Source organism: Caloenas nicobarica, chromosome 1 (genome assembly GCF_036013445.1).
Source record: "Caloenas nicobarica isolate bCalNic1 chromosome 1, bCalNic1.hap1, whole genome shotgun sequence".
Taxonomy (NCBI): domain Eukaryota; kingdom Metazoa; phylum Chordata; class Aves; order Columbiformes; family Columbidae; genus Caloenas; species Caloenas nicobarica.
In genome coordinates, this window is record NC_088245.1 from 164945145 (window position 1) to 164959321 (window position 14177).

Below are 14177 nucleotides of genomic sequence, written 5' to 3' on the forward strand. Positions count from 1 at the left end.
AGAGGAGGAAAGAGAAAGAAGGAGGGAAAATAAAAATAAACATAGAAATAAACATGAAAAAAGAGAAAAGGGAAAGGGGAAGGGAAAGGGAAAGGGAAAGGGAAAGGAAAAGGAAAAGGAAAAGGAAAGAGGAAGGGAGAGGGAAAGGGAAGGGGAAAAGGAAGGGGAGGGGAGGGGAGGAGAGAGGAGAGGGAGAGGAGAGGAGAGGAGAGGAGAGGGAAAAAGGTATCTCACCCCTAAATGCATCATTAGTATTTGTGGTACAATATGAAAAAAAAAAAAAGAAATACAAAGAATACTTTTTTACTTCATAAGAATAAATGTTCTATATTATCACAAGCCATGGTTTGATTCTAGTAGTTACACTGAGAAATTAGGATTCCTCTTCCACCTTTTCTCCTCTTTCATTATAGAATTTCTCACACTTCTGAAAAAAAATGTGAAGCCATATGAGTGATTCAGTAAGATCAATATCCCTTGTCAATAGACTAAAAAAAAAAGGGGGGGAATCGTTTTAATACCCAATCTAAATCAGTTTGATAACCAACCTAAACCAAGCTAAAATAATATTCAGAATTCTTAAAAAAGGGGTTTTTTTTGTTGTTTCTTCTTCTTACACTTGGTCAGCACTAACTCAGCCCATCATCACGCAGAGGGTTTCACTGATCTTGCTAACAGAACAAAAGACATATCACTATACAAATGTTTTTTGTTTACATAAATTGTGTTTTCAAATCAGAAGCACATCACCCTTTTCAGGTCACACTCCCATCTACATGTTCTTACTATAAGTTTCCACAGATAATATACCATTGTAGCCAGGGAGTGGGAAATCCTGCTTCCATTAAAGTCCCCATTTACAAGTAGGCCTTTCTGGTGTGTTTCAGGATAATTATGAACTAAAGAATATTATTTTGCACTCTGTATCCTTTTTTAAGGATTTATCTTCAAGAATGCACTTTCTGAAGGTAATTGATGCCATTTCTTTTTTTTTTTTCCCTCCAATAATGGAATCGATAATATATTTTTTCTAGTGAAGATGAGAAATTGAAGAGATTTAAATTAATTGTTCCAATTTTAGTATAGACACGTAGAAAAATTCTTCATTACCAGTTATTGTGTGCAGAAAACATGGAAGCAGCACTACTACAGGCTTCAGAAATGGCAGCATCAGAATGCAAGCATAAACAGACTGCCGAGGCATTTCTATCAGCTATTTCTTACAAATCCAAGCAATTCCTGCTCATTTACTCATTTGTGGATGCTGCCTCTTTGTGGCAGAATGCCATGTAAAACGTACCTTTCACATTAAGGGCCTAATCCTACATTTGCATTGACACCAATGCAAACTGCCGTTTATGAGTTTAGAATCACAGAGGAAAGAAAAAAATACATGTATACATGAACAGACACGTACTGTTTGTAGGACCTTCTCATTCAATCTTTACCGAGTTAGACTTTCGCTTAGTGAATGAGGAAGCCAGTGAGGCTGAAAATTTTCTTACTTATGCCTGTTTAACAAGTGGGCCTCTGCTGAGTTTAAATGGAAGAGAACCAGGCCACTGGTTTCAGCAATAGTTATAAAGGAGGTAATTCAAAATTAGGGCTCCAGAACTGCACCTCAGGCAGCAATACCCACATGTCTCACTAGTGTCAGCAGGAGGTCTGCAGGAGATCCAGAGCAGTGCACAGAACAGCCATGTGTTGTGTCTCTAGTGACAAAAGAATACTCCTCATATCTGCATTTCAAACTGAAATAACACTCCACTGACTAAACTGTCCAAGCTAAATACAGTCACACTTTTTTTTTTTTTTTTTTTCTTTTTGCTCAGTGTAGGTGGCATAGAGGGAAGAACACATGCCAACAAAAAACATTTATCTTGAATTCCAAAGGACCAGTTATATAGCTTTGTCTTTGTAGAAAGTGACGGTTTGTACATGGAGAGAAAAAGCAGAAGAGAACTGAGCCCTTTAGCAATAAAAAATGTACTAGTGAGCAATTCTGCAAACAATACCAAACATGATAACCTAATGAAAAAACACAAAATCGCATGTGAAATAACACCCCATTCCATGTATTAAAGAGCGCTTCAGCAAGAAAACAAAACATAAACTATCCTATCCAGTATGCTGGTGAAACACATACCCACGTGTCACTCTCTGATCCATGTTATATATGCTGGTAAGTATCATATGTTGTGTTTTGAAAATAGACAACACATTATATTTTGCCTAAAAATGTTAGATCTTTCTGATGAGCCATAATTGCTAGCAAAGAGAATCCAACACACAAACAGACAATTTTGGCAAGAAATTTTAAACTTCAGGTACTCATTACTTCATGTTCTGACATTTGAAATATTTATCAAGTGTTTATTCAGAAACTATTAAAAAATCACATGTGCTGGGATACATGTGAGACATCAGTTGTCTCATTTACAGTGATGCTGTGTATATGAATATCTTTGCCATTGCCTGCTGCCCAAAGGGGTAAAGACATTTTATATAGATGTGTACAGTCCATAAGTTGGTCTTTCGGGATACCAGTAAACATGTGGATCTGTACAAGTGCAATCTTACTTGACTAAACAATCAGAAAATGGCTACAATGATTGTAAAACCATTATAATTTGGTTAAATAATGAAAAAAAAAAAAAAAGAAAACTGACAAATCAAAAATGAAATACACTTTTTTCCTGGTAAAACGGATATCTTCTACATGTCCCTCACTAGTTTGCCCAACCAGACGCCTGAGCGAGAGGTTGCCAAAAGGTAATTTTAAAATAGAGGAACATTATTTTTTTCTCTTGTGGTTAAATTATATGTCTTGGATTGTCTGTTACGATTTGGTCATAATTGGCATTATCTGTAGTGATTTAAAAGCTCCTCCTGATACTACATCAGCTTTGGAAAAAAAGCTCTTGGTGTAGCGCAACACTTTAAAGCAATCAGCAGACTTTGGACCCCATCCTGAAAAAATAAAAAACACTTAAAACATCCCAGTAGTTTTACTTGTAAGAATAGTTCTTCATCCTTTATTGTAATCTTTTGGGCATTTGATTAACTTTGCTCGATGAGTGAGTCTACGAACTATGCACGTTGGTAAAGTTGTTCATGTGCCTGCAGGATGAAGGCCTAAGCTGGGGCTTCTTTCACAAGTAAAGACACTCAAGCAAGTTAGAATTTGCAGGATTAGGCCCTAAAATAGTGAAGGAAAGAGAAATGCTAATGTGCATATAAAAATAGGTGCTACAATAAAATATTTTTTATATTTCATCAATAAGTTATTTTCACTAACCAGTTATGGATCATATATCTCTGCACTCTTTAATGATTTTTCCACATCTACAGTGATCCTTTTAAATATCATAATATATTTTTTTAATTCAAAAGTCCAGAAAGCATACAAACACATCCTTAAAAAAAGGAAACCTTGTATTAAAGTCGGGGTGTGCTAATCTCTCCATAAAAGCCATTTAGACTCACCCATGGCTAAAAGGGGAAAATGTGCGCTGTACTCTTCAACCAGAAAGAAAACAAAATTTAAAAATCTCTGTACAAAAAAAAGAAAAAAAAAAAGGTGACCATTAATTTTGTATTTGTAACCTGAATATGACCTGACAAGACCATCCTACCACCTTCCCCAAGCACATACGGACATATGCACAATACCAGTGTTGTGCCCAATTTACACAATAGGTGGTTTCCTATTTCCAAACACAATAAAACAAAAATAAAAAATAAAATAAACAGCACACCCTTTCAAAATCATTCACCGAAGCTGAAAAATCCTGTGCCAAGGCACTTCACCCTACAATAACATGAATTAAAAGGGGAAAAAAAGTAGGGAGGCAGGGGGGAGGAGGTCAGCATTTACGTTTCTTTGTTTTGCGTGTGGTTGTTAAATACAAATACTCTAGAGAAGGAGCTGCTGTGGCTGGGGGAGAGGGGAGCTGTGTCTCAGAACTGGCTGAATGTGGTCTGTTTTTCCAGCACTTCGAGGTAGTCCGGCTCTGCGTTTAGTTTTGCTTTTAGCTCCAGGTACTCGTTCCTGTTGGGCTCTACAAAGACAGTACTCGGGGGGCTGTAGAGCACCGTCTCCCGGAGCCTGCCGTCCCCCGGCCCCGGGTGCAAGTACTGGTGGGCACGCCTAAGGTCATAGTTTGGGGAGTAGGTGTAGGCGGCGGGGAGCTTGGGGTAGTCGGGGAGGGTGGAGCCGGGTGTGCCCAGCGTGGAGGAGGAGGAGTGTTTGTCGGGCTCCAAAATGCCCCTGTAAAAGCGATCGGCGTCTTGCACCGGGGAGAGCAGCTCCTCCCGCGGCTCGATGGTGCTCACGCTGTACGCGGGGCTGCGCACGGGCGCATCCTCCCCGCCGGGCGGCGGGGGCGGGGGGGGCGGCGGCGCGCCCCCCCCGGGTTGCAGGGGGTGGCTGCTGTAGGTGACCTTGAGCTCGTGGAGGTCTTTGTAATCCTCTCCCGCGTTGCCCTCCCGGGAGCGGTAGATGGGGTTTTTGCACATGTGGCCCAGGGGGTGCGGGATGTACTCGTAGACGTGGCCGGCGGGGGTCTTCACTTTGGGCAGCGCCGTGCTCCCCCCGCCGCCTCCCCCCCCGCCGCCGCCGCGATGTGGCGGGTGCTGCTGGAGGTGGGGGTGGTGGTGCTGGTGGCCGCCGCTGTAGACACTGTACTGCATGTTGAAGGAGCTCACGTCGGAGTTGTTGGCGCTGGCGTGGTCACCCTGACCCTTCTTGCGCCGCTTCATCACCAGGACGAAGAGCCCTGCCGCCACGAAGACGGACATGATGAAGACCAGCAGCAGGCTGAGGATCAGCACCGACAGCGGCACCGAAGAGCTGCTGCCGCCGGCACCGCCCGCGGGCGCAGAGCCGCCCGCCGCCGCCGTACCGTTGAGCCGCACGGTGGAGGAGGAAGGGGTGGTCCTGACCGGCAGCTGGCCCGGGGACGGCGTGGGCGTGGAGACGACGATGTCCGAGTAGTCGGGGCACAGCAGCTCCACCCGGACGGCCCGCATGTCGTTCTGGGAAAACTTCTTAGGGGACTCGCAGATAACCTGGTCCACCAGGACACCGGTGTTGAGCTGCTCCAACCACAGCTTCATGCCCACCACGTCGCAGGTGCAGTCCCAGGGGTTCTCATGCAGGTCGATCTGCAGCAGGGATTTCAGTTGGTCCAGCACCCCGCTCACTGGCAGGTAGGAGAAGTGGTTGCTCCGCAGGCTCAGCCTGTAGAGAGACAAACCAGAAAAAATGTTCCCTGGCAAAGATCTGAGAAGATTGTTGTTCAAAAACAAGAGCTGAAGATTGGGGACAGGTTCAAAGGTGCCTGCCTCTATCTCCCGGATGACGTTGTACTGCAGGAAGAGGTACTGCAGGCTTTGCAGCCCATAGAACAGCTCTGGGCTCAGCCGCTCGATCCGGTTCCCGTTCAGGTACAGCCTTCGCAAATTAGTTAAATCCCCAAAAGCCCGGTCCTGAATGACCGAGATCCGATTATTGCCCAGGTGCAGCAAATCCAGCCCAGTAGCATCCACAAAATCTGCCCTGCGTACCAGAGCAATGTAGTTTTCCGTCAGATACATCTTTTTAGGATTATAGGGTTTGGGCTGCAGTTCAGAAATACTCTCAATCTTCCTCTCCTGACAATTGACATTGAGGCCCAGATCAGAAATCTGCAAGTTGCAAGTGCAGGCAGTGGGGCACTCCAAAGGCACCGGGGATTTGGTCTGGTAGGCAATGCTGGGGCCGTAGTTGCTGTATCCCAGATCTTTTGAGGGCAGGCGGGAGGTAGGGCGCACCCTCGTCTTGTTGGGTTGGCGGGTCCCTTTGGGGGGCTTCAAGGGGGATTTGTAAACAGCTGAAGAAGAAGTGGCCACTGAATTGACCGAAGCTGGGGTAGTGTGAAAATACCCTGTGGTGCTTAATGGTGTCTGCGGTCTCATTTCATAATCCGAGATGAGCCTCCTGGGGCAAAGCTCCTGCTTGGAGACTTCATCCAAGTCTCGACCATGTAAGCGGAAAGGGGTCTCACAAACCACATCTCCCACCAGAGCAGAGTATGAGATACTGTCCAGCCAATCCTTCAGAGCAATCAACTCACAGGAGCAATTCCAGGGGTTTTCCTCCAGCTGCAGCTCCACCACTTTATCCATGTGCTGCAAAAGGCCCACATAGGGCAACAGCTTAAGCCGGTTACCCCTCAGGTCCAGGTGAGTTAAGGGCACAAAACGGAAAAGGTTGTTGGGCAAACTGGAGAGGAGATTATCATTGAGAATCAGCACCTGCAGCAAATGGAGTTTGCTGAAGGCATTGGGTTCAATGACGCTAATATAATTATAATCGACCTGTAGGTATTCCAAACTCTCTAGCCCAAGGAAAGTGTCATCTCGTAAAAGCTCCAGCTTGTTATTGTTCAGGTGCAGCCTCCTTAAACCTTTCAGACCATGAAAGGCCCCTGTTTCAATGTCTTGTATGTCGTTGCTACCCAGATGCAAAATCGAAGCCCCCGTGTAATTGACAAACTGGTTTGGGTAGAGCCTGTTCAAAAGGTTCCCAGACAACAAGAGGTGGTAGACAGGGAACCTTGGTGGACTGATCTCAAAAAGGCTGATGATTCCTCTGTTTTCACAGCTCACTGTTAAGATGCTGTCCTTCTCCTCACAAGGACATGCATTATCACAGATTTCCCCATAATACTCGATGCTTTCTGCCCATGAAAGGACTAGCGATGTTAAAGCAAATACAATTGTCTGCAGCATCCAGATATGCATTTTTTTGTTGAGGTCCTGTTCCAAAGTTACTGTAGAGCAGCAAGCGTACATTTTATCTCCTGTAAGGGTAAGGAAAAAAAAAAGCAGCATAATAGCATAGCCCTGTAAAATTTAAAGTGGACACAAAGTTTACATATGTCTTTGGTGGGGGAGAGAATGGATTGTTTATCAAACAAAAAAAACCCCCTCCTGTCACTTCTAATTCCCACACTTTCGAAAACTGGATGACATGCATTGATTAAAAGGTTGATAGGCAACTCCTAGAGAGTCAAATGCCTGCAGTGTTTAAAAAGGTGAGGTCACAGTAGGAATTGTTCTGGTTCTGTTCCTGTGGGGTGCATTTCAATGCTTCCTTGGATTTCTTTTTCATGACCAGCCCCATAAATATACATAAAATGGCTGTCAGTTCAGTTTCACAGTTCTAATTTAGGAGAAAAGAAGCACCATTTTATGAGGTTTCCCACCTTCCCTATTACCCAGCTCCCCCATTCCCTTCAGAACCTCCCCAGTGAACAGCGCACCAAGGTTTTCCCCTCCTTCTACCTTGATTTTTAACCAGTGGTGGAAATGCCCTGGTAGGAATCCAAAGAAAAATGCTCAGTGCTGAAAACGGCAGCTTAATTCAATAGAGAGAATACCAACACATTCTCCACTTCAACCATTTCTTAAAACTCTATTTTTTTTCTAACTATACATTTACAAAGCGCACACCCACCCACACAGACATACACACACACACACACACACACATGCACCCCCTAGATGACTTTTGTGGCAGAATTCTTCAGTAATGAAATAAGTTAATGTCCTACTTCAGTGCACTTAGCAGCTCTCTTCAGTGAGAGAAATTTTGTATCTTTACACAAGTAAATCATTTTAATTGATTTTCTGATCCCACTCATCCTCCATGAGTTATGTACAATGTAACAGAGCTGCCTATCAAGCAGATGTCTTAAGTTCTCTCTCACACACACACACACTTAAAGGAAATGTTTTAACCACTCACCCAAAAATTGTGAAAAATGTAAAACATGTGGGTCATCTTCGGAGTCTCAGCCATATCTGACATAACGCTTATTCCCAACATTCTCCAAAACTAGCCTTGTAGAAGTGGAGAGATCTAAATAGGTCTCAGGAAAATATCTCATCGCCAACACTCCAAGCATCAGAGTTACTGATTATAAGCAGCGATGGCTGTCAGTACTCTTCATCCTTTAGGGGAGAAGACACCCAGGCTGATTAAAAGCCAAGGGGGGTAGAAGGGAAACCCTATCATTGACCTACGTCAGAAATATAATACCCGAATTTCACCTAGCTGGAAAGAGATCCCAAATCCACTCATTCTTGCAGTCTTTTTGACTCCTTGTGGCTTTCTTCTACTAGTCTAAAAACAATATGAATAGGGAAAATAAATGGATTGTGTGTGTCAGTAGGGGAAGACTAATAAATCATCCAGGTGTAAATGCTGGGATCTTGGAGCAGGCTTGCATTTTCTGTCGTCCACCTCAGAGCTCCAATCCTCATGCCACAACTCTGGTTTGGAGGAACGCATCCTAAAAAACGGCAAGTCTCAGTACTGCAAGACATCTCCTGTAGCATCAGATTCAAGGCTGCAAATCTCGCACTTGCAGCAAAGGCAGTCATGCAGCAAGAAACTGGAAGTCTCGGCGAATCTCTTTAATTCTGACCAGACGTCAACTGGATCGGAATTACTCAAAGCAAAAGGCTTCACTGCATAAAGGCAGCAGAAATCTTACTCAAAGGCATGTATCTCTCATATTCTTTCTCAGCTTGATCAGATCCATTCATCTATTAACTGACAGTTCTTCTTCGGAGGAAAAAAAAGAAAAAAGCTATTGAAAACCTGCCTGGTCAGTGTTAAACTCCCAGGCATTTTACAACTTTAATTCAATTATGGTTAGTAAAGGAGGCAAATACAATATTCCCTCCCTCCTCCTTTCTCCCTTTCCATGACAAAAAGGGAAGGGAGGGGGGATGGGAGGTGAAGAAAATAAAGTTGTAGCTGGCTGTATGCAAGGTTGCAATCCCGCCTTGGAAACCCCTCTCTGATGACTGCATGCTGCTGTTCGCCAGCTCCCTACAGAGGTTCATATTGGGGGGGGGGGGGAAGAGAGAGAGAAAGGGGGAGGGGAGAAGAGGAAAGGGGTTGCATCGGGATTTTTCTTGTGTGTGTGTGGCTTTTTCCCCGAAGAGTTCAGCCCTTAGATTACCGCACTGCATATCCGGCTCGAAGCAGCTTTCAGTACCGCCGACAGCAGCAGCAAGCAAGCAGCCCCAGACGGACGCTGCCACCCAACTGAGCAGCACCCAGAGTTGGGAGAAATGGCTTTCCGGGGGGGGAGGACGGGGACGGGGGAGGGGTTGGGGGTGGAAAGCAACAGCAAGGAAAGACCCGGCGGTGAAGGGGCGGGTGGCGGGGGGAGGAAGGGAGGAAGAAGAGAGAGAGGAAGGGAGCGCGAGAAAAGTCAATCGCGGTACTTACTTCGCCCGAAATCTCCGGGGCCTAAGCATGGTGGCAACCCATGAAGATGCCGACCCGCTGCGCGGGCGCTTCGCGGAGCCGCCGGGGCGGCGGCGGAGGCGAGTATCGCGGCAGCCGGGGAGGCTCGGTGCGGATCGCACACAAACACCCCCCGCACGCAGGCGGCGCCGAGACACCCGCGCTCGCACAGGGGCGCACACACACACACACACGCACACACACACACACACTCACATGCGCACGGACGCGTGCCCGAGCAGCCGCGGGGGCGCGCTCCCGCACAGCGAGGGCGGGGGGCGGCCGGCGGAGGGGCGCGCTTTCTCCGCCGCCGCTGAGCGCAGCGGGAGGGGGAGCGGTGGGAGGGAAGGGCGGGGCGGTGGCGGGGAGGGGGGGCTGAGAGGGGCGGGGGGTGTCGAGGGTAGGAGAGAGGCGGAAGGGGGTGACGAGGGAGGCGGGAGGGAGGGTCCGCGGGGGAGGGCCGCGGTGCAGGGCGGCGGGGCGGGTGTCCCCGGCTGACGGCGCGGCGGGCAGCTGGCCCCGCTCGGCACTGCGCACCCCGCACGCACGGTCACACACCGCACACGCGCAGGCACACACATGCCGATACGAGCGCCGCGCCCCCGCCACGCCCCCACCCCCACGCACCCCGGGGCTGTACTCACACTTTCCCCAGCACTGGCCAACTTTCCCCGCGCTCCGCCGCCGCCCTGGACGCCGCCTCCGCTCTTCCCCAAACCCTCGGGCCGTAGTCCCGGGGCCCGGCCGTCCGCGGTAGGCAGCGCCGAGGCAGCGCAGCCGCCCCCGTCCTCTCCCTGCGGCGCTCGTTGGCCATGGCTGGGCGGAGCAGCGCGGAGCGGGTGGCTGGAGCCAGTGGCCCGGCGGCCGCCGCTGCTGCTTCTGACTGTGCCGGAGCCTCCGCTGCATCCGCGGAGACCGTAGGGAATTGGGTGGTCGCGGTGAAAAGGAAACGGCAGGTTTCGCTACGCGCATCCTCCGAAGCCGGGGACGCGGGGTGTGTGTCTGGGGCGCTGAGTGTATCTTTACTCCTCTGCCCACTCCAGCCGCGGGGCGCGGAGGGGGTCGGGGTGGGGATGCAGCAGCAACCACTAGACCACTCTGCGGACGCCCCCCATACCCGGGCGGTCCCCGCGGCCGCGGAGCGGTGTGATGCCTTCCACCGCCGCCAGGTGGCAGCGCAGGGCGGCGGATGGGCCGCGCCGGCTGGCACAGGGGCCGCCCCGCGGGCGCGCTGCCCCCGGCCCCGGGCAGCCCCGCAGGGCGGGCGGGCGCCGCGCAGGGGCGGGCCGGGGGGCCTTGGGCTGCCGGGCGGCGTTCGTGGTCGCGGCGCGGAGAGACGAAGTAGGCGACGCTGTGCCGACTGCATTGTCTTTGTCGCCGGTTCGAAGAACTGCCGTTATTTCATTTGCATACGGAACATGGAGGGATTTTTGTGTGTGCAAAGCTGGCAGTGGCAGTGGTGATGGTTTTTACGTTTAGCTTTAGGTTTTTATTTTCTGCGAAATTACGTATTTGGCTGATCTTCAAAGAAAAAAGGTAATTTAATTGCATACGTGCAAAGATGTGCACATGTTCGCATTTGTGTATTCATGACTGTGATGTGCTGTGTACATTTTAGTATGTAAATCAAATAGGTGGTGTGCATAAAGTACATCCCATGTGCACAGCACAGAGCTTGGCATCCAGCTTTAAGTCAAAAGGTAATACTAGACGTAGTTGTGCCTTCACAGGTTTTCTTGTGCCAGTCTAAACACTAAAGAGGGAAGAATACATATATGTGAGTTCATCACATCTATTATATCTTCAGCAGACCTCTGTCAACTCATATCTTAAGATCCCAACATACTAAACCCAGGAATGATTGTAAAGAAACACTTTTTTTTTTTTTTTTTTTAATGCTGAACCTTCCCTAAAAGGTGTATTCTTCTCTTTGCAAACATAAAAGGAGTGTGACTCAAATCCTTTTTTCCTAGGCCTGAAATAAGTAAGATCTGGTGTTTGGATGGAAGACAACTTTCTTATATAAACCAGGTAATATTCTTGACCTTGCGAAAGCTTTTGGAAAGCTGCTTAGTGGGACGAAGTACTTCTATTATTAAAGAATCTCTGACATTCCTGTTTTGATGCAAACCCAGTTGTTTCAGTGGAAGGTTTTGTATGGCTTCAGCCTGATTTCTGAGATACTATGTTAAGTCAGGAAAAGAATACCAAACCACTCAGGGCACTTCCCCCGCCTCCCCCTCCACTCTTTAATGCTTTTCTAATATTCCACATTAAATATATGATGATAGTGGAATAAAAAGAATTTACAGATTGTAAGTAGGGATGTTTTACAGGAGTTTCTTATGACCTGACTATTTTTGAAAATATTTTTTGTTTTGAATTAATAATTCTGGTTTTGAATATATGGGATTTTATGCATGTATGCTTTCATTTTTAAGGCTTGTCATATTTATAGCATCTGTCTGTGTTTCTATGCTATTTTTCTCTCTGACACACAAAGTCAAACACACATAAATACTTTTTTATTCATAGGAGAGATATTTTAAAAAACCTTGGCAGCTAGGCTGAGGTTAATTCTTTCAATGAAACAATTTTGGAAAAGTTGACATTTTATAAACCTGAAATTGTGTTAAAAAACATTTTGTAAAAGTCAGTACTGTATGTATGTTTCAGTTTAATTATTCTGGTCCTGTGCTAATGAGATATTGAAAAGTATAATGAATAGAAAATCTGATTTAATAAAATCTTACTTCCAAGTTGTTACACTCCTAGATTATTTTGGTAGTACACACAAGGTTTAAATAGTTATTGATGTAGAACTATTATGCTACTATTCCATTCATTCTTATTCTGGTTAACATTATATTTTTGTTAAAACACCTTAAAGTTCTGTATAGTTTTGCAGAATATTTATTTCAAGTGCATGACTAGCATGAGGGCACAGCTCTGTTTTCCTTACTGAAATTAGTAAAGAATTAGACTCCATTTGAATGGAGTCTACATAATCTGAAAGTATTCCTTACAGTGGAAAGTTATATTTGAATATTTGAACTGGAACTGTCATTATCAACCTGAGCACACAGACATCAAACAGTGCTGCTAAATTTATGAGAAATAAAGATTTATTTATTACTATGGTGTGTTGCCTTTTGCTAATTTACCTTTCATCTCTTTTTCATTAAACCGAGAGATCCTAAAAACCTTTAAACTGAAAAACTCATGAGGAAAGTTGGAAGTAACTCATCTAGTCCTCATATGGAATACAAATAGAGGGACGTGAATGAGGACGGTATAGCAGAAAAGACAGATAAGCAAAAGGATATTATGAATATATGGATTATAACTGCAGCAACTTGTAACTGTGCAGGTCTATACTCTTTGTATAGTACTTCAATCAATAAGAGTAGCAGAAACAGTTGAAACAGCGTGTGGAAGCAGACATTAGGGGAAAACTGGAAGGTACCAAAGTTGTAAGTGAAATATATTGGAACTGAAGAATACACATTGTTTAGGAAAGACAAAAAAGGTGGTGAAATAATTTCATGTTAATGCATTCAAAACTGATAAGGAGTAAAAACAGTTAAGAGTGCAATGAAGTTAAATTTGAGAGTGAAGAAGAGATAGTGTCTGAATGAAAACTGTTGAGTAAAGGGTAGGAAAAAAGTTTCACGGGATGCAATCTATTATGAATCTGCTGGTACAGACTTGGTCTGGATAATAATGCCTAAAAATACAAGAAAAAAGGAAAAATTCTTATTGTGTGATTATGCAATTTGTGTGCTTTCTCACAGGCAAATATCAGAAAAAAATTCAACCAATGATGTTGAGGATGGTATGAATTTGAATGTAATAGAGGATAGCTGCTTCTGTGGAACAGACACTGAGCAAGCAAGAGGCAAGGATAACTTAGACTTAATTTTAACAAATTATAGGATCTGCAGGAAAAACTCATGGTAGGTAATTATCTTAACTGGTGGTTTTGAGCTTTTCCACTTCATGTGAAGTTGCAAGACAGAAAAATGTGGAGGTTCTGTAACTGTAGTCTAGTGTTTCAGAAAGGCAAACTGAGAAACAAAAAGGTGTAGTGAGATAGTCTTGATTAAGGACCACCAGAATTAGAGTTCAGATAAGGCATGATATTACCATGTGTTAGAAATTGCAAACGCTATTGAATGTTTACATTTGGGAGAGGACAAACAAAAAAACCCCCAAACAACTAGGATGAGAAAGAATTCCCGGAAGGTAAAAAACTTAAGCAAGTTATTAAGGGTAATCACAAAACCTATGAAGAATGAAAAAGATATATTGATCAGCAGGGAGAAATCTGTATCAAAAGTCAGATGGTATAAAACCAAACTGAGAATGGTCAGAAATCTTGTTAAACCAAAACTTGCACAGAAAACTGGAACATAGCAGAAACTTCTTAAGCCGTGTAAGTAAAATGAGAACTTAAGAAGTGGCCTGGATATTAAAAGATGGGGCGGACATTAAGAATAGAATAGGTCTGGACTAAATAGTTACTGGAAAAGTTGCCTCTGTTTCTGGTAAGAATGTATATATAAATTTTGATATATAATGGAAGTAGGAATAGGGTGAGAGAAATCACATCGTCAGTGTATCAGGTACTGTATGGCAAAAGCATTTGGTCCAGAAAATTTCTATCCTAGAGTGCTGAAAAGATCAACACATAAAATACAATTCCAGAAGTAAGCAAGTCCAAAACTTCCAAGAAGCTCAGACAGCGCATAATGTTGAGAGAGAAGTTACCTGAATGGATGGAAGTCATTAGTAGAGTTCCTTGGTGATCAGCTTTGAGCCCAATGCTTTGTAATATACTTGGTACTGATTTCAGGATATAAGGTAAGCA

At 45.2% G+C, this 14177-nt stretch overlaps 1 protein-coding gene across 1 annotated transcript; it reads right to left on the reverse strand.

Moving 5' to 3' along the window:
* Window positions 1-3960: 3960 nt before the first annotated feature.
* Window positions 3961-9362, reverse strand: SLITRK5 (SLIT and NTRK like family member 5). Its single transcript, XM_065649733.1, has 2 exons — window positions 9290-9362; window positions 3961-6845 (listed from the first exon to the last, which is right to left on the reverse strand). The coding sequence occupies exon 2, from the start codon at window positions 6835-6837 to the stop codon at window positions 3961-3963; it is 2877 nt and encodes a 958-aa protein (XP_065505805.1). The 5' UTR covers window positions 6838-6845; window positions 9290-9362.
* Window positions 9363-14177: the final 4815 nt, after the last annotated feature.

Excerpts from the sequence above, each read along its gene's own strand:
- SLITRK5 (XM_065649733.1), bottom strand. The coding sequence starts at position 6,837 with ATGTACGCTTGCTGCTCTACAGTAACTTTGGAACAGGACCTCAACAAA.